The sequence below is a fragment of the Agelaius tricolor genome, unplaced genomic scaffold (genome assembly GCF_023055355.1).
Source record: "Agelaius tricolor isolate 1412-34295 unplaced genomic scaffold, bAgeTri1.0.p SCAF_3, whole genome shotgun sequence".
Taxonomy (NCBI): domain Eukaryota; kingdom Metazoa; phylum Chordata; class Aves; order Passeriformes; family Icteridae; genus Agelaius; species Agelaius tricolor.
The window spans coordinates 25,129,255-25,157,062 of record NW_027269263.1 but is presented as its reverse complement, the minus strand read 5'-3'; the positions used below and the strand labels follow the sequence as shown (position 1 = coordinate 25,157,062).

At 41.8% G+C, this 27,808-nt stretch overlaps 1 protein-coding gene across 1 annotated transcript in view; it reads left to right on the top strand.

Moving 5' to 3' along the window:
- The first annotated feature begins 2,114 nt into the window (after window positions 1-2,114).
- Window positions 2,115-27,808, top strand: part of ELK3 (ETS transcription factor ELK3) — a 37,355-nt gene continuing 11,661 nt past the window's right edge. The window contains exons 1-2 of the mRNA XM_071423253.1: window positions 2,115-2,547; window positions 19,314-19,522. Coding sequence (XP_071279354.1) covers window positions 19,316-19,522 — 207 coding nt within the window. The 5' untranslated portion in view covers window positions 2,115-2,547; window positions 19,314-19,315. The remainder of the gene's footprint in view (window positions 2,548-19,313; window positions 19,523-27,808) is intronic.

Below are 27,808 nucleotides of genomic sequence, written 5' to 3'. Positions count from 1 at the left end.
CTATGACATCCATAGTGCTATGACCAGTAGCCCCGGCCAAAAGCTCCCATTTTCTTCCACTTCCTGCAGAGCTTTCTGAATTGCTTGTGTTTCCAACACATCCTGGTGTCTTCATTCTGTTAAACGAGTTCTGCACTTTTTACTCCAGATTTTGCAGTGTAATTATGAAAAGCCTTCATCCAGTAGTCATCTGACCTCCACCACGGCAGCCTTATTTAGTTTTCTTACCTCACTAGATTAAAAAAAGTTTCGTGTTGCAAAAAAACACACACATAAAAAAATGGTGCTGTAAACAGATACAGCATAGGAAATTGGAGGAAAAAAAGGTTTTAAACATATTTCAGAGACATAGTGTTATTTGTAGAAGAAAAGAACTTGTACTCTTTTTGAGAGTTTGTTCTCTTAGGTCTCCACACCAACAGCTGGTCAAGGCAACTGTGGTATATCTGCTTCACCTCTTGGTCAGAAAGACAATAAAAGATAAATGTAGAAGGTGAATACTGGTACTCCCAGCTGTCAGTCCAGCGTTTCATTTTGATACCATAAAAATTTCTCTGACTGCCCTGTTTGCAAAACTGTGTCTTCAGCTGTAGTTCCCTAATAATCCTCACAACTTAAACTAGTGCTAGCAGCAAGGACTTTATCCACTGTACATTTAATCTAGGAAATATACTATCCGAAATTAAAGATTTCAATGCTTCTTTATTTAGAAAACACAAAATGAGGCTTTATCAGACCTCATATCTCTATTCTGAAATTCAGAATGACTTCCAGAAAGGAATGATTTAAGAAAAATAACAAAGTTCCATTATTTGGTGTGCTGGTACCCAGCTATTCTTGCTCCTCTGTGGCATGTTAGAAGACAAGAAGGAAGAAACCCAATGGACTTCCTCAAGAGACTGAATTTGATCCTATACCTCTGTTCAGATGCTATTGACTGATGTTGCTGCTGTGACAATCTCTTTAACTCCATCCAAACATACTTGTGTTCTCAATGACATTGCAAGCAACAAACCAATAGAGTGATAAAAATAATCACAGCTTCTATGTCAGTGCTCATCAAAAACAGTCTGAATAGAAGTTACAGTGCTGGAATGATAAACCTCATTACTATTAAAAGAAATAGCAGTATTGGTTTTGAAGTATTATGCCTTGAACATCACTGATGTTCTAGGCAGACAAAAGATAATGTCACTCACTCTGAAAATTTCCAAATAAAGTTATAAATGCTGATATATGAGACATGAGAATACACAAAATTTATGTAAACTCCCAATACTGGAAATGTGTCCCTTTTAATAAATCCAACCCAATAGTTTGTATCTGAGGTCTACAGCTTGAAGGTCAAAACCTAAACCTCAATCAGCTGCCACAGATCTGACTCTTGAGATATGATGTGGAGCTGCAAGATCCAGCTTGTGATGATTTGCAATAGGAAAAGGGGAAATAATTTTAAACTAAAAGAGCATAGGTTCAGACTGGATATAAAGAAGATGTTTTTTACAGTAACAGTGGTAAGGCACTGGCACAGGTTTTCCAGAGATATGGAGGTGCTCCATTCCTGGAAACATTCAACGTCAGGTTGAAGCAGTAGCTCTGAACAACCTGATCAAGCTGATTATGTCCCTGCTCATTGCTAGGGAATTGAACAGGACAACTGTCAATGGTCCCTTCCAAACCAAATAAAACTTATTCTGTGATGCTATGATTTGAGTGCTCCTTGATTTTTAACATGTCATTTCCCTCGATTTAAGTTGCTGTACCATGTTGCACGGCTTCTGTACTTTTCTGTCCCTGCGAGGTTCAGCTTGGGAGGGTGGCCAGCGAGTGTCCAGCGAGCTACTGCATCCCACCAGCCCCTCAGCCCGCAGTGACCCCACCACAGGTGCCCAGCGCTCCCCTCCACGGTGACCTCAGCCCCAGCACGGTGGCACCAAGGCGGCCGTCTCTCCCGGGCCAAAGCCGTCACCATCCTCCGGGATGGCCAAGGGGTTCACAAGCATCTCCCCGGGGAAACGCGGGTGCATTTTGGCCCAAGCAGCTGGGGCGGCCGGCGGGAAGCTCCTCCCTGGGGGTGTAGCACAGGAAGGGGTGGCGGTCGGGGGAGTCGCGGAGCTCCCGGCGAGCCGGCGGAGTCGGCGCTGCCCGCTGTACTATGCGTGTGTCTTGTGTTACAGCCATGCTGCACATCGGCGGCCAGAGCGAGGGGCGCGGGGAGGAAAAGGCTGTTTACACAGACTGCAAACCGCCCGGGGAATAGTGCGGGAGAGGAAGTGAGCCGGGCCGCTGTCTGCCTGCCCCGGCTTCCTGCTCGCTCCCTCACGGGCAGCGCTCGCACACACACACACACACACACATATACACACACACACACACACACACACCGGCCCGAGGGGGGGAAAAAAGGAAAAAGGGAAAACAAAATCAGGATCTCATTACTAGAGCAACAGAGAGCCTGCAGAAGACTGTCAGCATGAAGAATCAGGGAATTTTACTCAGCTCCCTCTAGACTACCAGGAGAGAGCGGAAAAGTCCCCCATCCGCTGGGTAGGTACAAGTGCTGCTGCGCCCGCCCCGGCTCCCGCAAAGTTTCGGGGGCTGCGGGCAGGAGAAGGGGAGGCCGCTGGTGGGGTGGCAGCAGCGGGGACAGCCCGCGGGAGGGAGGTGAGGCTGCCGGACACCGCGGGAGTGGGCTCGGAGCCCCGCACGGGGCCGGGGAGCCCAGGGGTCCTGCCCCGGTCGGGCCCGGGCAGCGCGGCGGTAACGAGGCGGGGGGCGGCAGTCGGGGGCCGGGATGCCCGAGGGGGCTCCGGCCGCCGCAGGGGCCCCCGCCCCGGTGGAGGGTTTCCCCGGGGGCCCCGCTGCCCCCCGGGAGCTGCGGGTGCAGGTGAGGGCACGGGCCGTGTGTGTTTGTGTCGGGGGCAGATGCCGGAGGGTGAGGAGCGGCAGGGCCGGGAAGGAGGCGCCGGGGGTCGCGGGGAGCCCCGGGACCCCGTTCCGCCCGCAGCCCCTCGGCGGTGCCGGGGCGTTGCGTGTCCCGCTCCCCGCGGTGCGGTGCCGGCTGGCGGTGCCGGGGGCCGCCCCCTCCCAGCGTTATCCCGGCTACGGCGTTCGGGGGCCGTCCGGTGCCTGTCAGGGCGGCGGGGGCGCCGCGGGGTCCCCGGCGGCGCTGCGAGGCCGAGCGGGGCCGCGGAGGGCGCGGGGGGAGGGAAGGGAAGGCTCCTGCAGAAACTGCAGAAGGGGCTTTAAAAAAAGGGGAAAAAAAAAAAAGTGTCGGGAGAGTTTCTGGCTTGTCTGGAAACAGCAAGACTAATTGCCATGCGCTTCCGGTTTGAAACTGGCAGCAGACAACATCTTGAAAATGAGTCACTGCAGCTCACAAAGAAACTCTGTGGTTTTCTCCCTCTCAGGTTTATGTATTTGCTCCTTTTTACAGTTTCCTTTGTAGTCTTCTGCCTTTTCCCCGGACCTCCCCCCACCTTCTTTTCTTAGCCACCCCCTGCCCCCGACCCCTTTGGCCGACGTGGATAGTTTCCACCACCAACTGAAAAAAAGAAAAACACAAAAAATGTTTGTAAGGGAAGGGAAAAAAAAAAAAGAGAGAGAGGGAGAAAGGGAGAGAAAGTGGAGAGTTGTTGTTGGATCTGGCTTTGCTGAAGGTTAGAGGGACTCTGATGCTGCAGGGGGAAAAAGTTCCCTGAATTTTCCACTGGCTGCAGGAAGAGAACCCATTTAGTCATGGCTAAGTAATGTCTGCACACACACCAACTAATCTCATTAGGAGTTTCCGTTCCCTAACACAGGAGGGTTTTGTGAAGCTCTGTCAGCCTTTCTAACGTTGCAGTTGAAAGGGAGACAAGTTACATCTTTATTTACTTAGGAGTGTAGTGTTATGACAATTTTATATAATGTAGCATCTTTTAGGTCATGAGGACTCCAAAAGTCAAACGTTGCATTTCATTTCAAGCCGAAAGTCGTGATTCATCTCGTATTTTGCTCATACAGACTTTTCAATTATTTCAGATTAATTTATGCATAAATATTTCCATCGGGTGAAGCATATAAATGGGGTAGCAAGATGTCTCTGTTGTGATAAACATGTTCTGTGCATGTCTGACAATTGCATGTAATTGCAAAGTTAAAAAATTTTGAGCCAAGATACTGATGTGATGGCCATATTTGAAAAATATATTCACCCACATAGCTTTCCTGGGGTGGTTCTTTACGTATGTAAAGTGATTTTATACATACCAGTTTTGATTTAGTGGTTTGTGTAATTACTTTATGATGATTTGCTTTCATAATGGTCATGAAAGAAGTCTATGTTCAGAATTACAAAGATTTTTGCCATGCCCCACCAATCTTTAAATTAGAAGCAACAACTTTTTGCGGAAAAAAAAAAAGTCTGAGCAAACAAAGAAAATGGATTCTTGCTTGCAAGTGGATTTTAGCTGAAGGAAATGTCAATAAATGAGAATAAAATTGTATGCATTAGGACGTAACACCAAGCTACTTACTTGAATTATCATGTGATAGCATTAAACTAATTTGCAAATATTATGCAAAAAAATAGTGCTTGCAGTATATCACGTGTTTACCTCAGAGGATCTGCAGTGTTTCCTGCACTTCCTATGTCCAAGTGGCACAGAAAAGTTCTTCATTAACATCATTTCACAGAGGACTTCTATTAGTGGATTAGTGACACAATCTCCAGACACAGATGTCTCTTGATTTTCTAGCAAGGCAGTGAAGAATTTTTAGAATAGTGTACAAACCAGACAATGCCTAATCTCTGTCTCAATCAAATGCAGCCATCAGGAAGCAAGGGATTATTTTTCAGTTTTAGAGGTTTATTTCTTTTGTAAAATTCTCCGTTTTAGAGAAAGAAGTGCAATACTGAACATAGTGTTCAAAAACCTGTTGAATATGTTATGGAGCAGTTAGTGTGGTGTACAACACCAAAACTTACTGAGGAGTGTTTCCTGGCTCTCACTATCTCTCTCAGAAATACGGACAATAAATTGTTCACTTATTGTGTTAAATATTGCTGGAATTTCGTGTGCTGTCTACTGAATCAGAGTAGATGAAGCACACACATCCATACATACTTACATACATATATATATATGTAGCTTATCCACACTATATTTGTTTTGTGTGTTGTGTTTGTTCGAGATAAGTGTAAAACATTTTGATGTCCTCAGGAAAACAGATGTAGTAGTAGTGTACTTCGTGTTGTGTGTTCTGTGAATTTGAAAGGCTGAATGAGAAGTAATCTATAGATGTGTTAAAAATACGACAGTTCTGAATGGAATAGAAAGAAAATATCCAGCTTTCATGTAGTGCATGATAGTTTCCACTCAAATAATAAAAAAAGTATTAAAGGTGCTTTTATTGTAAATATAATTTTATTCTTCACCTGTGTTAGAAGTATATATTGTCTGCTCAGTGTTACAATCACTGCTTACAGCTTGATTTTTCCTAATGAACTCTGTTGAGTTGTTCCTAAAAAGAATAAAACCACTGTCTTATATCCTTTCTGATATCACCAAATCCACCTAGATGCAACAGCTGAAATAAGCAACTCAGTCTCAGGGGAGAAACTCAGCTTCAGCCTTCCTTGTAACTGTTTATAACACCACACACATGGACACTTCCATATGTAGAAACAAAAGTGTATTTTGTTTTATTCATTAATGGTTCTCAGTGCTTACTGATGCACAGTGGTTCTTTGCTCCTGCTACTTAATGTTATTTAATTAAACTTAAGCCATAGGAAGAAATCAAGTATATCACTCCAAAGACTGAAGTATTTCCCATTTGCTGTGCATAAAATTCAATTATGTAAACTTTGCCTCCTTCTTGTAGTGCCCTTCTTGGGATGGAGGTATTCATGACAGAGTTATTCTTAGGGGCAGCTATTATTGGTCAAGTGAACACAAATATTGGTCAAAAACTGGTTCTGAAAGAGCACAGAATGACAGTCAAGATGCACAGAGCTTGTTGCTTGCTCTGAGGCTCATATATTTGCATGTAGGAAGGTAGCTATGTGCAACACAGACATGGAGGTCCTTGAGCTGTACAGAAAGTACAAATCTTAGCCTTGGGAAAGCAATCACATCACAACATGTTGCTTCAGAAGACAGAAATAGGTATCAAAATAAACAGACATTTGGCTACTAAAGATAAGGGAGTGCAGGATAAGGGTGGGAGCACCAACACATAGTTACTTGTGATGCATGTATTTATTAAAAAGGATTTTAACTAGTGAGTTGGTGACATAATTTAAAATTTGTAAGTTCATGTAGTTACCATTATCTCTCTGAGTGGTTCTCTGCCATAATGCTAAATAATCTAAGATAATAAAGAACTGATAAATGAGCTAGTACTTCCTATAAAGATATGTCAGGTTGAGCTCCTTTGTGCAATGAGGTGATTTATCAGTCCATGGCTTTCTTCTGGTGGAGATGGCTTCCGTGCTCGGCATGCCTGGGTGCTGCTGCTGGAATCCATTTTGGAGCTGTGGCTCTGATTATAGGACAGTTATCCTGGGCCAGTTTCAGAGCACTGTTGGTTTGGAGCTGCTGTCTGTGCTCGCTGACCACACCCAGAGGCTCATGCCACAGGCTGGCCCTGATGGGCCTGTGGACGTCGCCTTGTATCCTTGGGTTGATTCACCCCAGCGCTCTCCTCGGCGTTTCCCACAATGGGGAATCTCATCATCTTGAATCATTAGACAGATGTTTACTTCATCCGTGGCTTGTTAAATGAATCAATGAGGATTCTGGAGGCTGTTGAGAGCTCTTGAAAGACCAAATACATTCGTTCTCATGTTGAAGAATGAATGATTAAAGATTTAGTCATGGTTTTGAGGAGAATGTCAAGGTGTAGGCACAGGAAGTCCATCTCACTGCACCACAAAATACAAGGCTGCATGGATGGAAATAAAGCAGATGAAGCACAAAGTGCCTCTCAGCTGTGCACTTCAGAAAAATAAATTCATCTTTGTCCTTAAAACTTCCTTTAACACATTGTGATTTTATGTGCCAACAATTGTATCACATTTCAGGTTCTTACGGGTTTGTTGTTAAGAGTGGATTTTAATTTAAAAGCTCTTTGAAGGACACTTTCAGCTTTTCCAAAAGCAAGAACTAAAGAAAACACCTGCCAGTGAGCATGGGTACAAAAATATCACAAAGACACTACTTGGCAGCTAATTCAATGCCAGTTACTAACTGTATAGTCAGTTCTGCATTTTAATTTTTTTATTAATACTGCGGTAGTTTTTTTGCACTACCAAAATGTACCCTGGAGCTGTCGATCTGCTTGATAGGTGTGATTCCTGGGTAGTATCTCATATTATACCAGACAACTAAATATTTAAGTAATATTTTAAAGTTATATGGCAGCTAAGAATATAGGAGGCCAATTTTACCATGCCCTAGGCAGGTACAGCTCAGCTGAAAATGATAGGGGATTTTTTTACTGTTATGGAGTTCTCAACACCATGTCTGAATTTTGGCTGCTTGCTCAAGTGGCATTGCTGTGATTGTCTACAGCACTGGGGCTTGTCCTTCTTGTATCTGTGGATCCATAGTTGTTTCTGAGCAGTTGTGCCCACAGTGGTGGTGCTGCAGTGTTTCTGCCTCACTGTCAGGAGAAAGGTCCACTGGCCCCACATGCATGGGCCGAGTGTTGAAAACTGTTCAAGTGTATGATGGCAGTTACAGACAGGACACCTATGGACTTTTGAGATAAATATCAATCAACTATGTAAAGAAAGGTTTTTGAAGACTACAGCGTGTGATCTGTCCACATCTGAGCAGTTAGATACAGCTCAGGATCTTCAGGACAAGAGTCTCTGTAGGAAGCCACAAACTTACTTTGTTTTGATCTTTTAAAGCACTTAGGCATGTATTTACTTTTGAGTGTGCCAGCACTTCTGTTAATGCACTGAGACTAGGTGCATGTTAAATGTAACTAAGGCACTGCAGTGGCTCTTTCTTGCTCTGTGAAGGGTCCTCCTAGTCCTCCATAGCTCTAGTGTCAGGATGTACTGTGTGAGTGATACTGCCCATTCCATGGCTTCCCCCAGACCTATTTCAGAGAGTCACTCCAGTCATGTCTGTGTCTCTGCTTTCCCATTTACTACCCAGTATTTGAAGATTCACAATGTAACTTGGATGATCTTTGCAAATACCATGTTTACTACATGTTAATGTGTTTTGGCTCTTGTGCAAGCAATACTGTCTTAGTTTTTTGAGCTTTAAAGTATACAATTTTCTTATCTTGTGGCTCCTAACATGAAGATCATTTGAAATAGCATAAGGGGAAAACTCATGTCTTACACGTTGTCTTTTATTTTTCATTGTTATTAAATTATGTAATGAATAATACATAATTTTTATTCATATTACCAGTCATGCAAAATTGGTAAAAGTTTTCTAGGCTCTAACCTAAGTATTAAGTCCAAAGTCCCATTAATACTGTTTTACACGAGGGCTCTTTTTCTGAAAATATTAGTGAACGAGCAAAAATGTTTATGTAAAAGATGCTTTTGCAGTTGTACACAAAAGGGTAGATTTGGACTTCATCTAAAGGATCTAAATGTTTTCAATCAAATGTCCTCCTATAAGTTTCCCATCTTTATTTTGCAACACAGCTGATAGTTCATCTGGAAAACAGATTTCTATTTCACATCCATTTGCCTCTAATGTGGTGACAGCGCCTCTTTACTATGTCTCTGTATATTTCTCCTTTTAGTTGTTGTTTTTTTTAATGAAAATTGATCAGATGTGTTTCAGTTTAGGCTTTTTGAGAAGGAAGCTAATGTGTGTTGTTGTTTTTAAATGTTTATGTTGTGGTAGTGTTGAGTGGCCTTTGCTGTATCAAGTCACAATACAGCATAAACAAAAAAATTTATAGACTGAAGTACCACCATTATCTCTTCCCGGCAATTAACAGTAATTCATTTGAAGAAGCAATCTTTAAAAAGCATTTAGAAAATAAGAACAAATTCCTTTTGCAGCTCAGTTAGTTAAATCTGGAGAAAGTTGACTACCTTCAGAGAATTTCTTCCATGCTACACTAACATAGCTGAGATGGGAATGTGGGTTTGGATTCTGGATATAGACCTCTGTGAAGTCTGGTGACTCAGAGCAGACTCAGAGCAAGTGGCGTGTGTGGTCAGTTCAGCAAACTGTGAGTGTGCAATAGGGCTGGCATAGAAAGTATGGCTGCAGCACTAACTCCCTCAGGACTGCCACTTCAGTGATAAAAACCCTTACAGAACAGAGCAGTTGGATTCCCTGGGAGCAGGGCACAATAATGCTGACTATGCAGTCTCATCCAAGTTGAGAAGAGGGAATAGAGTCTTTGCATTTTATTTAAATGTGTAATGTTATACAGAATTCAATAGGACACAGGATTCAATAGGACAGGATACAAGTCAAAACAGTGGCTGTTACGTATCCTGAGCAGCAGAGACATTGACAAACCACTTGGTGCATTGATGGCACTTCTAAACATGTGCAATCTGAGCACTCTGCATACAGCAAAGTTTGCTGTAATCATTGGAATAGTGTCTCATTTCTCTCTCATTCATAGTTTGCAGCAGCTGTGAGAATTAGTTTAAGCCACAGGAGACAGTACAGGGCAGTGACAAACAGCTCTTCTCCTGGCTGAGATCTCATGTATTCCACGATGCATTCTGTGGGGTATCCCAGTGTTTAACGAGTGAAGTTAGGTGAAACATGTAGGTCCTTCCTTGTTGGTGTAGTAGGCAAGTGAATAATGTCAGGAGATGAAAATATTTTAGTTGGGTTTTGGTTTAGCCTAGTGCATGATAAACACACAGAACTTTGATTAGCACTGAGAAGAATAGCAGGTCTTTGAGATTTTTATGTGTAAGAATAGTTATTAATTTATGTTTTTACTATGAGATAATAAAAGTACAGGCCTTGACTAGTGCTGTGACTCGTTGCTCATTTTTTTATGGCTAAGGAACTTACATTGGCTTGTGCTCCAAAACCTACTGCAATAGATCTAATGTTTTGGGAAGAGACTGTCCAAGTAAAATGATTCCATATTTGTAGGTTACCATCTGCTGAATTGTTTACACCATTTTTGGTATAATGCTATAACTGACTCACCTTCCAACATGACAATATGCAGGTAAGCCTGAATGTTATTTAATAGTTCAATGGCTCATTTTGCTAAGTCAGCAAATTCTGAAAATCCAGTTTGCATGGTAAGGCAAGTCTGACTACCAGTCTATGCTGCAATGATCTTGCTGTACTTCAGGGTTCATGAAAATTGCCAGCCACCTTGGTTTTCCTTAACAGAACTCCAACCGCTGTTTCCTGTCCTTTTGGCCAGTTTCCTCTCTGCTCACAGCATGAAAAAGACCTGCTTTTTTATCTGAGTTTTAGTCTAGGAAAAAATCAGTGGCAAGGGGAAGATTAGTTTAAACATTTGAATATGAAATGTATTAAAGCAGCATTTGAGACAGCAGATAGTAATAGTACACAATTTAACATATTAGAGCCACTGAATAATTACAAAGAATTTGGTCTGTTGTTCCAAAATTGAAAATTTTAGTACTTCGTTTAAAGAAGGGAGTACAGATAAAGCGTTTACATTTGGGAGTAATCATCTCTTGATATATTAAGTAAACTTTCAGAATAGCTGCTGTTCCTGGAGGTTGGAACCTCTGCTTCTTCAGCTCTGGAAACATCAGAAATTTTATATAGGACAGTCAAGTAATCATGATCTGTGTCCTACTGATGCCGACAAAAATATAAGAGGAAGTCATATGGGAAAAATAAACATACAGGACTGGTTTTGAAAGCAGGAGTCCCTCAGATTGCAGTGTAGCATGCTGCCAGCGTGCCACAGATGTGCACCACATGAGCAGACAGAAAGCAGTGTGAGGAGTCTGCACTCATTTTATGTCTGTCCCAAGGTGAAGGGTTGGAGCCATTACAGATTTATGTAGCTTTGTTTATGGCTAGCTTTAGAAATAATTGAGCAGGTTATTTTTTAAGCCTTCACAGGGAAGCAACTAGCAATGTTTCCTCCTGCTAAGGGCTTTTACTCCAGTGGGATTAAAGCTGTTTCTTGAACTGCATCCTTACAGAAAATGTGCAAACACTGGTGTTGTAGAGGCGGTGTCATCACACCTCTGCTTGGCAGGCAACCAGTCCTTTGTTTTATTAGTTTGGAGAGTGCAGAACTTTCTTCCTTTGGACATTTGCCTCCGCTTTTCTTTGACTTAGGTAAAAAAATTAAAAACTGCAAACACTGTATTACCAAATGTACCTACTTGAAGCATTACTGGACATATGTGTGAGTACTTTCTTCTCTGTGGTGGAACTTGATGTTATCCCTTAATATTTTGCGAGATTTTGCTGCTGTCTCTTTTGTGTTGCTTTTAACCACAGGAGTCTGTTTGTTTTTTTTAAACGTGCTGGGCCATAAGAGTGGGTATCCTTGCTTGAGAAGGAGACCTTGTAAATTTTTACTGTAAATAATCTTTTTAATTACAATTTAAAGTAAAAAGATGACTGTTATGCCGGAGTAGCAGAGCATACCTTGTATGACTCTGTTGAGTAGATCGTCCTGCAAAAGCCTCTGTGTTTTTTTGGCACATCCTTAAACCAGTCTGTGTTTGTGTGGCAATATTACTGTAGTTTTGCAGTAAATTGGAACTTGTGCGCTGGGGCACCCCTGTGGCTTTCTCTAATGTTTCCACTGGGTGGTGCTGCAGGAATTCCTTTTTTTTTTTTTTTTTTTTTTTTGCTTGAATCTGCATTTCCCAGAAAGACGCCTCTAAAATATAATAGGAGGAAGTCCTGATTTAGAAAGTTTTTGCAGTTTCAACACAATGGAAGGACTTGAAGGATGCTCTGACAGGAAATGTCCTGGTTGCTGGATGTGGAAAAATTACCAGCATTCTGTATCATACACACAGTTGGTTCCCTAAAGTGTCCTGGGTATGGATTGCACCACTAGTTAGATTTATTACCTTTAATAGAGAAAGTTCTGCCTCAAATGAAACCAGGTATATTTACACACTTAGTTCAGAGCTTATTTTTTCAAGCCAAATTAAATTAGCAGTAAAATCTCCTTTGATGAATATATGAAAGCTTTCTGAGTAAACAATGAATATTTGTTTTTTTCTCTTTTCTGGCAGAATCACTAACTCCTCACCAACCACATCCTATTTATCACCCTTGAAACATCTCTGTTGAGAAATAAAGTGTTAGGACTGACTCAGCTTTTTCTTTCAAATAGTTCTGAGTAAACATTTGGGCAGATTTGGCAATTGTCTTTAACCTCTCATGATATAGTCATAGTTATACAGATGAATTTTCAGTGAAAAATGTTATGGCTGACTAGTTTTTAAATTATTTTAGGAAAGTTCCTTTTGTTGACTGACACTCCTGCTTCTGTAATTAGAAGAAAAACATGTACTTCAATTTTTAATAAAAAATGAAAAATAGAAAAAATGAAAAATAGAAAAAATGTCCTAGAGGATTTATAAGCTCTTAAACTTTTCATATTGACATTCACTTTAGAACTGTGTTTAGGATGTATATAGACACTACCTTGTTCTGTATTTTATCTGTTTGTACTCTTGGTATTTTATATAGCATGGAATTTATATATGGAATTCTTTTGCCAATTTCCAGCAAAAGTTTTTTTTTTAAATTAATTTGTAACTGTTTATTTTCTAAGTATCAATGGACTTTAAAATTAATTTAGTTAAGTAAAAAAAAAAAATCTCCATTTCTATTATTGAGAAATGGTGGTTAAAAAATAATGGCAAAACAGTCACATTCTTGCACGTGGTATTGCAGCAGTCCTCTCAAGGGTTAAAATGAACCTGAGACACTTAGAAAAATAAAACCAGAGCTGCTATTACAAACTGGGACAGATGTAGGAGGCCAGGTTTCCTGTGGCCCATTTTCCAGTTTCCTGGCTGCAACCTGCAGAAATAAAGGAAGCCAAATGCTAACGTGAATGAGAAACTAACAATGCCCCACGTCACGCTGCTTGGAGAAACGTGCTGGGCAGAACTGGGATACAAAACCAGAAAATGGACGTACAAAAAATGTACACACATTTTCCAGAGTAGCTGAAATGGTAAAAAAAGGCATCTGTTACTGAGAAATGCTGTGTGCTTGCAAAAGCACCCACGTGCCTGTAAGGGAAATGTAAGTGGAGGTGTGTGCCTGCTGTGATGGGGCATACAAAAAGGAGCTGGATCTTTTGCAGCTGCTTTGGCTACAGAAGGAATCAGCAGTTTCTTCATATGCTAAGGGAAATTAATTTCCCTGCCCTGACTCAGCCTCTTAATCCTTTTCACGTACACGTCTGATCACCATCTTTCTGTGACTACCTACATGGCATAATGCTGGCTAACACCTTTTATGTCTTCCTGATTTAATTGGTCACCAGCTGGTTATTTGCAGCCTCTGGGCACCCCAGCCAGGCTGTCCCACTCAGCTGTCCCTCGTCTGCCCCAAATCCCCCGACCTGGTTTATAGCTCAAGCTCCCAGATGTTCCTTTGCAGACCCTCTAAAGCAAAAGGGACTGGTTTTGTTCCTAATGCCTGGAGGGATTCCTAGTTTTAGCCTTCAAAACTTGTTCAATCAATGTTGATTGTCCAGGATCAGCAGAAAAGGCTGTAGGGGAGCTAACATGGAGAAAAAAATCCAAGTAGGAAACCTGGACTACTTGGGAGAGCAGAGCTGTGTTACATCTGTAACATAGTTGTGTGAAAGCTAAGGACCTCTGCAGAAGTCCTGAATTGCTACAGAGCTGATTTCCAGCTTTTTGCCTTTTACATGTGGCTGTTCCTATGCAAGAGTCCTACAAAACTTTATGCTTCAAGGACTATCCTGCTTATCTCACAGTTCATGTCATAAATCTTTCCAGTACTGAGATTTTGGTTAGCTGGATTTGTCTCTGAGCCTCCTGGTTTTCTACCGCTTTGACTTAAAGATGCCTTGCTTATTTGTTTTATTTTGCCCAGCAGGTTAATAAATGTATTTTTGGATCTTAATGCCACCTTACTGACTGACATTTTATCACATGGAATTTCATATGTATTGTCTGTTAAAAAATGAAAAAGCTTATGCAGCTCATCAGCACATATATGATCACATCTTAACTATTTCTAGTGCAACTTGTATAGTGTTTTCATAGTATTTTTTTCATGCTGGTTGGAGCCAGTCTTCATATGCTAAAGGGGGAGAGAGTATTTGGCATGTAGGCCCCTTGCCTAAGTGAGGAATTTGGGTGGACCCTTTACAGGAATATCATCTCTCAGACAGGACACTTGCTCGATGGATGTCTCTATCCATTTCCATTATCCTCTTCAGGGAGAGCTTATGGTGTTGACTCCACTGCTGCTCCAAGTTTGGGCATTTCTGTTAGGCCCTCAGTTTGGTTGAAATAGGAGCAGAATTACCAGCACAGATACTCTGATTTGCTGCCTTCTGGCATCAGACCTAAACTTAAAATTTGGTGTGTGGAGGGCATGGTGTATCACACTGATCATGCAGTTGCTAGGGTTTGTGTGGGGGGAAGCACGTTGCAAGGAATGTAAATTGCTAATGCAGATGATGTCAGTGTGGTTCCCTGTCACAGCTGCCAGAGAAATGGATTTTCAGAAAACTCAGTCCTGAAATAACATTTTGCTGTCTAACACAGCATTTCCAAGTATAATTTCTTCTAACTATGCCCGTGATTATTTGCATGAGCAGTAGTGGAAGTGATCACAAAATAAAATTACTAGGCTATCTAGGTCAGGTCAAACTAGCAAATTTTGTTTCATGGCTTAGAAAGCATCTTTGACTGTCAAATGCATTGTATAAATATTTTAAAAATGGTAAGATGGCAAAATCAGATATGTCAGAGTTAATGGATTAAAAAATTGACTCTTTTGTCTGTATGAATTTTGATTAGGCTTTCCATGACACGGGGTATATGTTTCTAACATAGGTTGGGTTTCTCATTCTGTACCATTGATACATGTGACTATCTAAATAAGGGTTTTTTAAAAACTATTTTTTCTGCTAATCCATGTAATTCAGTATGTGGTTCCATGTATTATTTATTGCTCTGCATTCAAATCTTGTGCTGATCGCAGAAGTAAGAGGAATATTTATTATTACTATTTAATATTAATAAAGAGTTGAATGAAATATGGTCACTGTAGGAAGTGACCACATCCTAACAACCCTTTCTGTCAAAGTAAGGCAAGACACTGAATTCCCTTTGAGTCAGTAAAAATTCAAAAGAGTTGGAAAATACATAAATGAAATGTAATGTTTTCTGAAGATCTCCAGCTCCTCACAGTCATAATTTATTATGACTTTTAATACAGGTATCAGATTTTTTGGTTGAATTACATATCTTCTAATAAATCCAATACATCTGTGTCGTGATTCTCTTGCTTGACCACTCAAATGGGGCACAGGTTAAGCCCTGTGTGGCCATTCTGTCCTCCCAAGGGGACAGTTAGTGCCTTGTGGAATTCAAAACAGTTCCCATTGAGAAAGGCAGGTTAATAAATCTGTTGGCCTGGTTGGAAATTAAATATTTTGTATCAGTTATAAAATCCTGTCACTGCAGAATCTTAGATTTTTCTGTTGTTGTGGGCAGAATGGGAATTTGCCATGGGCAGAATGGGAGCTTCAGACAAAGTTTATTAGAGAAGCCTTCTCTCTGAGTCATGGGGTGCAGAAGGGACCCCTTTGCTTTCCAAACTCCTTCTCAGAGAGGAGTCCAGGTAGAGGATCCTCCTACAACTATTCCCCTGCAAATCACATTTTACAGAATGGAAATGAGATTAACACCAGTTTACCAAATTCAAGAAATCTGAGATTTTACTTCACCATATATACTTAGACCAAGGCTTCTGTTATGGGTAGTTACAGCTGTGAATAGTCAGTGTGACTCAGACCTGCACACCTCAAGTTGGGTCATTAGAAGAGTAGACCATATAATTAATAATCAGCTAAAAATGTAATTAGTATGATTTGCCACTTGTAGGAGTGATAGAAACAGTTGCTGTACAAGCAATATGGGAAGCTTTATACAGGAACTCAGTGGCAGATGGAGGGATGAAGCACAATGCAGCATTGAGCTGTTTTAATCTCATTTCTGTAGGGGCAGACTTGGGTCATACCAGTAGAAGATTTATGCATGTATCAACTGAGCACATTGATGCTGAAGTCTGAGGTACACAGGTCCTTGATAAAGCCTCTTCAGAGCCACAGGCTTGGGAGAGTTTGTGGTCAGGCAAGATAGGGTTGTGAGGAGCTGCCTGAATCTAATCCCACCACAGCCATCTGCCCTGGGTCCAGCACCTGGAGTGACCCGCAGAGATTATCCATGGATCTCAGCTGGAATAACTGCCACAAAAAGGTGGCAGTAACCTTTTATGAGATAACCTGATGGGAATCACCCTTCCTTGCTCACCAGGACCTATGGTTTGTGGAGTGTAGGATTCTCTCACCCAGGCTTGTGCTGTTCATGCACTTCACAATATGCCTGTGGCTGAGTCACCTTGAGTGCCACACTCAGTAGATAAAATGGAATCCAAAACTGTTTACATTTGACAGATGATAAGCATCAGAAAACAGGTTCATCATGGAAAGTGTAGTTAGTACAAAGTTAGCTGCAGATTACCTTGTGAGCTTTCATGGGCAGAGGTCAATGGGGATGGAGCAGGCTGCAGCAAAATGTTCTTCACTGGGCGTTCAGTTCCACCTAACCTCTCTTCAGAGCCATGAGTGCTGAACTTGTACTTTAAGATCTGGGGGAGAGAATTGTGTCTCTGAGGTATTACACTGTTTTGGGTGATGATATGGTGGTGAAGTTTGTATTGGTACTTCCATAATTCTCAACCCTCTTTAGTTTCCTCAGCTGAAGTTCTGCTGACAGGTCTTTGTAGCATAGGACACATTTTAGTACAATTTTGAAGGAAGATATTTATATGGTACTTAAAATTTTCCAGAGCAACAGAAGTTCTGTTTGTGATTTCTTGTTAGGAGGAATTTTATGATGCAAGTTAAAATTATGCAGGGTATGGCTGCAAAATATGTGATGTACAGAAAATAGAATTATTTAGGAGGAATATGATTGTATATAAATACACCTTTTTAGCAAAGTCAATTGCAAAACTTGCAAGTATTAGAAAGTATATACATATATGATGTGTATCTGTATATTTATGATGCCAGATTAATAGGGACACTTTATTATCTATGAAGTTATAGATAAATAATCTGTTAAAGATGCTAATGTCTGCAAAGAGGGTGTAGTTTAAAGGAACATTTAAAGGCTGTAAAGCGAGTAACTGTCAGGTATATTTAATCCTAGCTATGAATTTTTTTTTCTTGCCTTATTTTATGTGGGAAAGGATTTGTATAAAATTGCAATGAAGCAAATGCAAACGTTTGAAAGTGCCAGACCTTCCATATAGGCTGTTCTGTTTCCAGGATCCCTGACACTCCTCGGAGCCTCAAATGACCTTTGAAAGGGCTGCGTAGTTATGGTGTCACTCAGCTGGGCATCAGTGGTTTTGTCTTTGTCATTCAGACGGGACTCTCAGTTAATTAGAGAAATGAGGATTTTGAAGAGATAATAAAATCATCATCAATTCTGCCAACCCCTGTTTGGCTAGCTTACTTAAAAATTATTTGCACCAAAACATAGCTCCAAATCCTGTTTTTCCGCAAAACTATTGACGGTGTTCTCATTAACTTTCTTTACGCTAGTAAATTAGCTCGCACAATTTATTTTTCTTTATACTCATAAACCTTATGCACGGTGATGTCCCTCCTGCTGGGCAGACCTGAAGAGGCAGCTGTTCCCGCCGCTCTCGTGTTCCCTGCCGGGGATAGCTGGAAGTCTTGTGCCCTCTTGTGGTACGCACATCCAGGGAAGCGGCAGGCAGCCAGCCTGGCATCCTGTCCGTGTCATCTGCTAGGGCACAAACAACACTGCATTGGGAAACAAAATGAACGAGGGCGCTAAAAATCCTGAGCTTGTCTAGATAAAGACAAAAGTACCCATTGTTTCATGCACACAGGTAACTCAGGTAATAACTAGCCCCATTAGCACCATAGTCAATTAATACCACAGCAATAAATCTCTGTGACATATCATATCCAAGATAAGACTCAGAAGAGACAAAAAAAAAAAAAATTATTTGATCCAATGTTAACATGCTGAGGCTGGGAATGTTTTGAAAGTGGGTGAAAATCTCATTTAATATTTCTGTAGTTTAAAAGGTCAACTTTAGCTGCATCTTCATTAAAATGATAAGTTGTTAGCAGTGACAATGCTCCCAATTTTTAAGTTGTGTATACACCTCTGCTGAGTTGGAATGTAGCCAGCCTTCAGTTATCCTTTTATTGCAGTGCCTGAACAAAAGGTTTGTTCTAGGGAGGGCTCAGTAGCACAGGCAGTTAGCAGAGGAAAAATATATTCAAACAATCTTTAGCAGAGAAAAAAAATTCAACCAGCCTCAGATGTGAGACTCAGGCACTGTTAAAAATGTTCCTAATTCTCAGTTGTACCTTTGATAATGAAAGAAAAGATCCCCATTAAAGAGAGGCTCTGAGTAAACACTTACTTTACTGTGCTTAAGTGTACTGAACTTCCAGCTTTTCTAAAAAATCAAGAATGTCTTTTGAGCTATTTGAATTGGCAAACAGAAACAGCAAGAGTAATTTGAGGCCCTGGAAAAAACCAAAATAGGCAAAGGCAGTCTGGTGGTGGGAGGGGGAAGCGATGTTAGCTTCTGGTCCTGTAATCAAAGGCAATTGCTCTGGTCTTCCCTCATCCTCCCCTTTTTCACAGTGATGTATCTGAACAAGTCCAGTAGACTCCTCCTGGCTGTAAACAGCAGGTTTTTAATACAATAAAATAGTGGATAGTCATGTTAAGTCCTTTTCTCCCTGCCTTATGTGTTCCTTTGAAGAGTGATTGCTGACAATGAATAGAAGATGCCAACTGGTGGTGACCTTGTATAATGTGAACTTTGTGGGCAGTGCTTTTCTAAATACTTCCTCTATTTTATGTGACCCTTCAGAGAACAGCAGTGGGGAAAATACTGGAAAAGCAGTGGAAGACCTGTAGGTCTTGTGGATGTTTGGTTGTGAATGATGTGGTAGCTTCCTTTTCTCAGTTATGTAGGATGACTCCTGCATAGAGCTTATTACTGACATGAGTGTTGGGTGGAACACCTGCTCCCAAATGTTTTTTACACTGTTGCTCTCCTTTGTCCCTTCTAGGTATGGAGAGTGCAATCACACTGTGGCAGTTCCTTTTGCAGTTGCTGCTAGACCAGAAACACGAGCACCTCATTTGCTGGACGTCTAATGATGGCGAATTCAAGCTACTCAAGGCAGAAGAAGTGGCTAAGCTGTGGGGACTCAGAAAAAACAAAACTAATATGAATTATGACAAGCTGAGCCGGGCGCTCAGATACTATTATGACAAGGTAAATTTTGTTATTCTCATGCACACTAAGAAAATAGAAATGCTACCAGTTAATATTTCTCCTCTCCATGTAAGCTATTCAGAAGTTCCTCTAGCTAGTCAAGATCCTAGAAGGAAAAGATTGTAGAATACAAATATACAGATATTGTGGAACACAAATCTTGCATATTCACGTTTCTCAATTTTAGACTCCAGTAAATTAAAGGAATTTCCAAACTGTTTCCGCACCCTTTTTTTGATGAATATTATATTGGTTTTACTAATCGATATTAAATCTTTTCAGGATTAGTTCTCCTTAAATGGATATTTTTCAATAAGATATAAAAATTCCAAGTTACTAGGTTTTACTATTTCCTATATTCTTGAAGATTAAATATTAATAAAAAAAGAATGTTATAGATTTTGTATATTATGAAGGAGAACTTCATAGCTGTGCTTGTTGGCCTGTTTTCATCTTGATTTTCAGAAAAAAGGGTGAGATGAAATTATACAGTGAGTAATGCCAGTGTTCAGCACAATTAGGGCATATTTGCTGCCTGCACAAGGCAGAAGAAAGTAGATACTGTTTCTGGACTGACCTTAGAGTGCTGTTGTCATGTATTATTTGTAGTGCACTAATTCTTGCAGGGCACATTGCTATGCAGTCAATCTAACACAGTGATCAAAAAACATGTTGACTGCAAATTAACAATGAACAACAATTGGATGATCAGACTTTCCATGACCCACAGGGTCTTCTCCTGAAAAAAAAATTTAGTTTCAGATTTAGGGATGTTAGTGTTTTGTCCACTAGAAGTCAGATTTTCCCACTTAATACGTTTCAAAGGTGGCCTGACTGAGAAGGCATGAAAGGATTTGGTGAGGACAGTACAGTGGCTGTTCTGGGCAGTTGATGTGATGCATCCCCTTCACTCAGTGCTGAAAAGGCTTCTGCTCAGCATGGGGAAGCTTGTTTCATTATATGACTCCAGCCCCTCTGGTTATAAACTTGACTGGGATCAATGGAGACAGAGTGCCTGCTGGTGCATGAAGAGCAGAGCCAGGCAGAGCCCAAATATGCTGTTAGTGACTGAACAGATATTGCCCAAAAACAAGGAACAAGTTATTTGTAGCACTTGTGCTTTGAGATCTCTCTGTTCTCTTTGAAGTAATGGAATATAATGGCTCCTTACCTGAGACTCTCCTGCTTCTTTTATCCCTTAACCTGTTTTTTTAACCCCTGTTCTGTTCTCAGTTCCCTGCCCCCAGCACGCACACACCTTTGTCATCTGTTTTGTCTGTGCTCAAGCAGCATCTGCCAGAGTGGCTGTACAGTTTCATCAGGGTTCTGGCTGAGGCAACTGCTTGCTGTTTGTAGAGATGGTCTTCTGCCTGACAGTTTTTTCTAAGTGTGGCAGAAGGATTTTGGCCATTTTTTCAGGTGTTCTGCGGTCCAGTGGAGGTCACAGCTCCTAGGTGGAAAGAAGGATAAGTTTTTTCTTCCCCAGGTACTGCAATCAGGGTTTGAACCCCAATCCAAGCCTATGGCTACTCCTATTTAAATTGAAAGAGTAACTCCTTTAGAATGAAACAGTGGGAGCTTCTCACTCTGTGGGTATAGTGTTTGGTGACGTGTAGGTTCCGAGACAGTGGAGAAAGGTGGATTACTGGGAGAGTGCAGAGGGACATAGCACCTGGCTGCAGGTTTTGAAGTGTGAGAGAGAATGGTGTAAGATAGCAGATAGTGAATCCTTGCAGAGTGGCAGGGTGTGCTCAGCAGTGGGTTCAGTCCTGAACCCTTCCTCTGCCTTCAGTTTGGTCTATACTGCACAGCACAGGAGGGAAGAAGTCAAGAAAGGGAGGAAAGGCTCCTTGACATTCTTCCTTCCCCCCTGCAGAACAAAAGGGGAAGGACTGGGGAGGTGAAAAAGCCTCTCTCAGACTGTAATGCTCTTTTGCTTTAGACCATTCACCAATTTGTGGGATAAGCCCAAAAGCAGTCTAGACTCTGAGGTAGCTTTAAGGAGCCTTCTGAGATCCTTGTCCCCTCCCTACTTGTGTGCAATGATGGATGTGTTGGCAGCTGGGGGTGCCGGCGCAAATGGGATGATGCACACTGAACAAATGTGACAAGCACTGAGCTGCAGATGGGGGAGTGGCAGCAGAAAAGATGAGGCAGAATTCTGGACAAGACTTCACTTGCACCATGGAATTATTGACAGGAATTTCTCTTCCTATAACTTAAGTGATCTGGCAGCATGTGAGTTTGAGACAAGGGTCAGTGATTTTTTAGAAATTATGGTAGCACATGGGCTGGACCTTCCTTTCTTGGACTGCCCTCTGCTCCTACTGCATACAGTTGACACTGAACTAACTAATGTTTCATGGTCTATCTTTGAAATTATTCACCATGGAGAAATAAAACCTGATTGCTGGATAAGTGGGGGTTTATGAGCTCTGCCTTTTGCTTGGGGGGAACAGTGGCTTGTTAAAATTCATCATCTGATTCATCTGAACTTAAAAGTAAATTAATTCCAGTACTGGAGAAAAATAACACAATTAGGACAAGTTCCTTAGCCTGGCTTTGAAAGCAAGCATGACGTGCTGTTGAGGCTGATGGCTAGATTTATGTTAAAGTCACATAAAAAGCACCCCAGGAAATGTAGAGTATGGCATGTCTTGATTGTAATTTGCTGCCATGATTATAGTTGCTAAATGTTTGTAGATAATCTGAAGACTCCATTTCCTGTTGCATTTGTTCCCCAAATTCTTCCCCCCACCCTCTTATTTTATTTAATGCATTTCTCCTATTGCCTCAACAGAGCAGCAGCACAGATGACAGATAGCACTGAGGAAAGGCATCCTGCACTCTACCTACAGCTTGTGTCCATCATGTCACGCACTTTTGCCAGTCAGAAATCTCTTGCAATGCTTTCAGGCAAGAAAATGCTTCAGCACTATTCCCACACAGAGCACTTCAGCTATCAGTAAAATACCTATAAGAGTAGGGTTAATAAGTTTATTTTTTTCCCTCAGGTTACCCAGTTATTTTGTTTTTATGGTAGCTGTAATGGCACATATCTTTTGGAAGTCTTGAAACCAGGGGTTTCAAGACTACTGTACATCCCTATGAATATTTCATGATGACACCACAAGAGAGAGGCCAGTCATTTTTCCCATGAGGTTTTTTTTCTGAGGGAAGGAGGGTGAATCCAGGAAATTACGTGCTGATACTGACATTAATAAGATGTAGAGGTTGTGGAATGTGGAAATCAAGTCCTCAGAAGTTAGGAAATAAAAGAATCACAGTTCCCTGGATAACCCTAATGTTTGCATGAGTTATGCTGCGTCTTTAATTATACAGTCACATACTGTTGGGATGAGCAGCTATTCAATATTTTTGCATGTTCTCTGAACAGTATGTAGCCCAAGGCTTTACTCAGTGAGTGCTATTCAGTCTGCTATTCAGTCAGTTTTAGTTTCAGTTATTGGCTGCCCACTTGTTTAGATGGCTTGGCAGCATGATTTATAGTATTAAATTAATATGGGCTGCTTTGTGCTCATTGCAGTGCAGGGCTTCTCAGGTGCTCTCAGGATTCAGAGGTGCCAATGCATTCACTCCCTTCCCATAACCCTTGTCAAACCCTGTAACCTGGTTACTAGTTTGTATTTTTAATGTCCAAGTGTGGGTGGAAGCATGGAAGAATTGTTTTGGGTGAGGGTCCCTTGCTTGGTTGCTTTCTGAACTTCAGGATATAAATGAGGATATACTTCAGGATAATGAAAATTATTACTTTACTTTTGGGAAGGTCTTCTCTAAGACATCTCAGGGGAAATAGAATCCTACAATGAAACAAAAGCAGTGTGATTGTCCTGGACTACCAGCTATACACTATGTGGTGGTGCAGGTCAGAGGTGTTACAAGGAAGTACTTTAAGGGACATTAGAAAGTACCTTTACAGAAAACTGGAAGGAGATTCATCCAAGAGTGATTTGTGGAAGTCAAGAAAGTGCTTGGCTGAAGTGGCATAAATGGTTATATAGTGCTATCCATATGGAAAGATGGGAGTAAAGGATTTGATGCTCAGTAAGAGGTGATGGGTAGAGGAGAAAGCCCAAGAACAACTGCCTCAAAAAGACACATAAAGCAGTTCATGTTTGATGTGAGAGGAAAGGGATGACCAGTGACCTGCAGTATAGAGAGCAGAGAACCTGGTCATAGGTGCTAGCCAGAGAAATAGCCTTTATCTTCCAGCTGGAGGTGAGTGAAGAAAGATTGAAATCCAGCTAAATGGGAGCCTTGATCTTCCAAAGGTCAGTACAGGTGCACAGGGTAGTGGCACCTGTGCCTGCATCAAAAATGTTACAAAATCTGGCTTCTGCACACACAGTGTACAAAGCATTACTGCATAACCTGTGATGCTAGCAGAGTCTGCCTGCCTGCACATGCTGATGTGGACACACTCCCATTTTCCAGAGTAGACCATCCTGCTCAGGTACCTCCTGCCAGCAAGTGTACTTCAGACACTGGAGTGTGAGCAGCCCCCTGTCTGGGTAGGGTCCCAGTAGCTGGAAGCAGCCTGGATAGAGTTCTGGGAGGGATTCATAACCTGTGTTCCTAAATGTGTTGCACCCCTCAGTACTCTTAGAGCCAGGGAGCTTGCAACACATCCAAGTGGGATGTAGGAGCAGCAGCTACAGCTCTGGTCTTTCTTCTTTTCTGACCAGGGATGTCTAGTACCTACAGACAAGTTCATTCTGCTGTTTCACATAAATTGTGAGTCTTGGGCATCCTGATTATATAGGTCACTTCCTGGAAAGAGGGAAAAATGGTCTTCCTGCTTCTGAGATCCCTCATTAGTCAGAAGTTTGACTAGGAAGTGAATCCCACGTCCCTGATCATTCTCCCAAGTGGCTCCTGCAGCCAGCAAACTTTCTAGCTAACAGGTTTGGGCCAAGCCACTAAAATGCTTCAGTCACCCTGGTAGTATAGTTACACACTTGCTCTAAATGGCTCAAACACGGAGCAGGAGTCAGAGCTGATAAAAATAAAACCCAAACACATGATGGATTTCAGTGGTGCATGGTTGACACAACCCCTCCCCAGGATAGTCCAGTTGAAGCTGCAGGGAGAAGCAGCTCAGCCAGCAGCTCTGTGGAGGACAGGGGCAGAAGAGAGCCATCCCTGCAGCTGATGATTCAGAGCTCTCCGGTGAGGCTGCTTTTGGAAGGGCTCATAAAGCAAGTTCCTGAAGTGCTGGGGTGTGAACGAGCTCCCTAGCAGGGCTGATGTGCTGGAGCAGGCAGCAGGCACTGCAGCTTTCCAAGCACCTCTCCACAGGGTGGGCTGGGCACGTTTGCTGTAGTCACTGTTTTGTACTCTGGGGCCAGAGGAGGGGAAGTGTAAAGTGTTCAAGCAGCCAACAGAAGAGGGGCATTCCTTACTGCCTGCCCTCTCTCTCGGTGTCAGAGTGCTGTCTCTTGATAAGGTTTTTTATTTTTAAGCTGTTGGAGTGGAGCCCCTGCTCTTGTCCCAATTGCTCATTTCTTCTCTGCAGCAGCTGCTTGGCCCAGCAGTCCTACCCTGGCTCCCTGCAGCCCTGGCCAGCAGCCACTAGCACTCATTGCAAGCCTGTTCATGAGGGAATTTACCTAGAAAATTCAAACAACAACAATAAAATAGGGCTGAATGTTCATATACACTTACTGTCCTGCTACCAAGCAAGTGGTCTAAGTGTTCCTGCAGATGCAGGAAGGCACAATTCTTTGTCCTTTCAAACTGCTTGTTGTGGTGCCTGACACTGTCTTCTGTGGTTTGAACTGTCATAGCTCAGAATGATTCTGACAGATCACTGAGATGATGGTAAAAATATGCTGCTTTTTACCTTCAATTATTTGTCAAAAGAATATGGAAAAGTCAGTGCCTTTCCGAGGCACTTCATTAATTTGTGTCCTTATTTTCTCTTGCATGCCGATGGAGATTTCCTCAGGCTACACATTTAAGAGAAGCCTGCAAAGTGCTTGAGGGATCTGCACTTGAATCTTTTCATCTCCAGCCATCGTTAAGTGGGCCTTTGATGCAGGGCTGACAGAGTTGGAGGAGCAGCACTGCAATGTTCTTAAAATATAACTGTATTTAATAATAACAAAGGAAGTATAAACTCACCAGTCCGTTCAGTTGCTTTTTATAGCACTGTTCCCCTATTTCAAGCCTGCATCAGTGTAAAAGTGCAATCCTTAAATACATTTAATCTTGTTCTGCTGGGAGTCACATTTTCCAAGGAGAATCTCAGTTGCTAGTGCTTGATTTAGCAATAATTCAAAGATGCCAGGAGCAGAGGGGAGGCATTATTTTAAATTAAAATATAAATATTAAAAAAATATATATAAAAGAAAGGAAACAAAAATCCAGTTGGGATGGGGTTTTTTTTCATATGTGAGTAGTTTAGAGATTTTGCTCTTTGGAAAGAGAAGGCAATATTGAGAGTGCAGAAAAAGTGCAATCATCCAATGTTGCACCTAATTAGCAATGAAGAAAAAAACCCAAGCCCAAAGCCATGGGAATTAAAGCAATGCAGATTGCGATTCTGTGGGCTAACTATTTGTCCTGAACCTCTGGAGGGCAAAAAAAGACACTGCAGCATCTGCCAGGTGGGTAGATGTATGTACAATTCAGCATGGAAGAGGGCAGTTTGTGCCTTTAGTCTGAACTTGTTGAATTTAATTCTTCTCTTTGCTACAGATCCCTGTTATCGCCTTGGGAAACAACATCCTCTATTTGTGCCACAGCCCCTGACCTGTGATGCAAAGCTGCATCCCAGGGTTCTTTTGTATTCATTCTTTTGTAGGGTTAGTTTTGTATTCAAGAAGGTGCCTGAATGAAATGCCAGGACGTTCAGACAGATGAATTACAGAGTGAAATAGCTCAGCTGAAGGACAGAAAAGGTTCTGATACTCAAGTGCAGATTCTTCTTTCACAAAATGATCCTTGCTTTTGTGACTGAGCAAGGTGTAGTGCAGGCAGTACAAGCACCCAGAACTACTTGTTGCCTATATATAGAGAAAGATGATGTCTCTTTTCCTTTTCCTTAATTTTCTGTTTCATTTTCAGTCAGCTTAACAAATGTTTCCACTATTGGTGTCAGAAGCTGTGGTAGAATGAAAAACCAATTAGATTTTTAGGAAATTTGTAAATATTTACATTCCCATATGTACAGCAGAGCAGATGTCTGCAGAATACCAGCTGGAGGTGCAGCAGATGTGCTGGACTAAAGGGAAGTCTCTTGGAAAGGGTTTTTCAGAGAAAACTTAACAAACTCTCCACCAGGGGTTTCAAGAAGAGAGAAATTAGCACGGAAATCTCAGGACATATTTCTTGTTTTGTTCTGCAGCACTTGGCTTAGGGTAGTAAATGTTCCAGTCCCTCAGCCAGGCCTGTGCCACAAAGTGCCTTTGTGGAGGAGCTCACATACCCTTGGGAATTGTGTCAGAGCAGGCAGCCAACCTGGGTATGCAGGAGGAGCACTGGGACTAGAAACAGGATGCTCATAAAAAGTCTCAAAAGAATCAGTTCTTTACATAAAGGGAACACTTCAAGAAAAAAATAAATGGTTCTACAAACATTTGAGAGGTTTGGGACTTTTTCAATAAATAATTTCCGTAGTCAGTTTAGACTGATGAAAACCTTCTGCCTGCACCAGTGAGCATCCTGAGCCTAATGCCAGCCTGGAGATGGTGCAGGGGATATTTCAGGACACAAGTACTTTTCCAGCCTATGCAAGGGGTTGCATTTTTCACAGACACAAGTTCACGATCATTGACAGAAAGACAGTCACTGTAAGTTTAGCTCAATCCTTTCCTTATGTGGTAAGGAACAGAGGGTAAATAACTGGGGCCAGGAGGCTGAGGTGGTTTTGTCCCTTGCAGACATTCTGAGAGTACTTCATCCTCAGGTGTTGGTGTCAGTTTTAGGTGGCATGAATGAAGGAGTTTGGATTTATTGTGGAACCCAAGTGGTGGCATGGCTCAAATCCACAAGGCAGCAGAATTGCTTTTATGGAAAGAAAATATTCCCAAGCTGCTTCAGAGATAGCAGAAGTGAAACAGGCCACCAGTAGGTCTTTATCACCAAGTGATGGTGGTTTTGTTGGAAACCATGAGGAGCCAGGAGTGGATTCCCTGGCTGAGCAGAGAGAGGTATTGGAATAAGCCAAGGGTGATCAGCATTTGGAGCCCCACAGAATGACCTGCATAGCTTTATGTGGGGGCAGTGCCCCCCGCCCTTGTGTGTGCAGTACTGGCCGCCTCT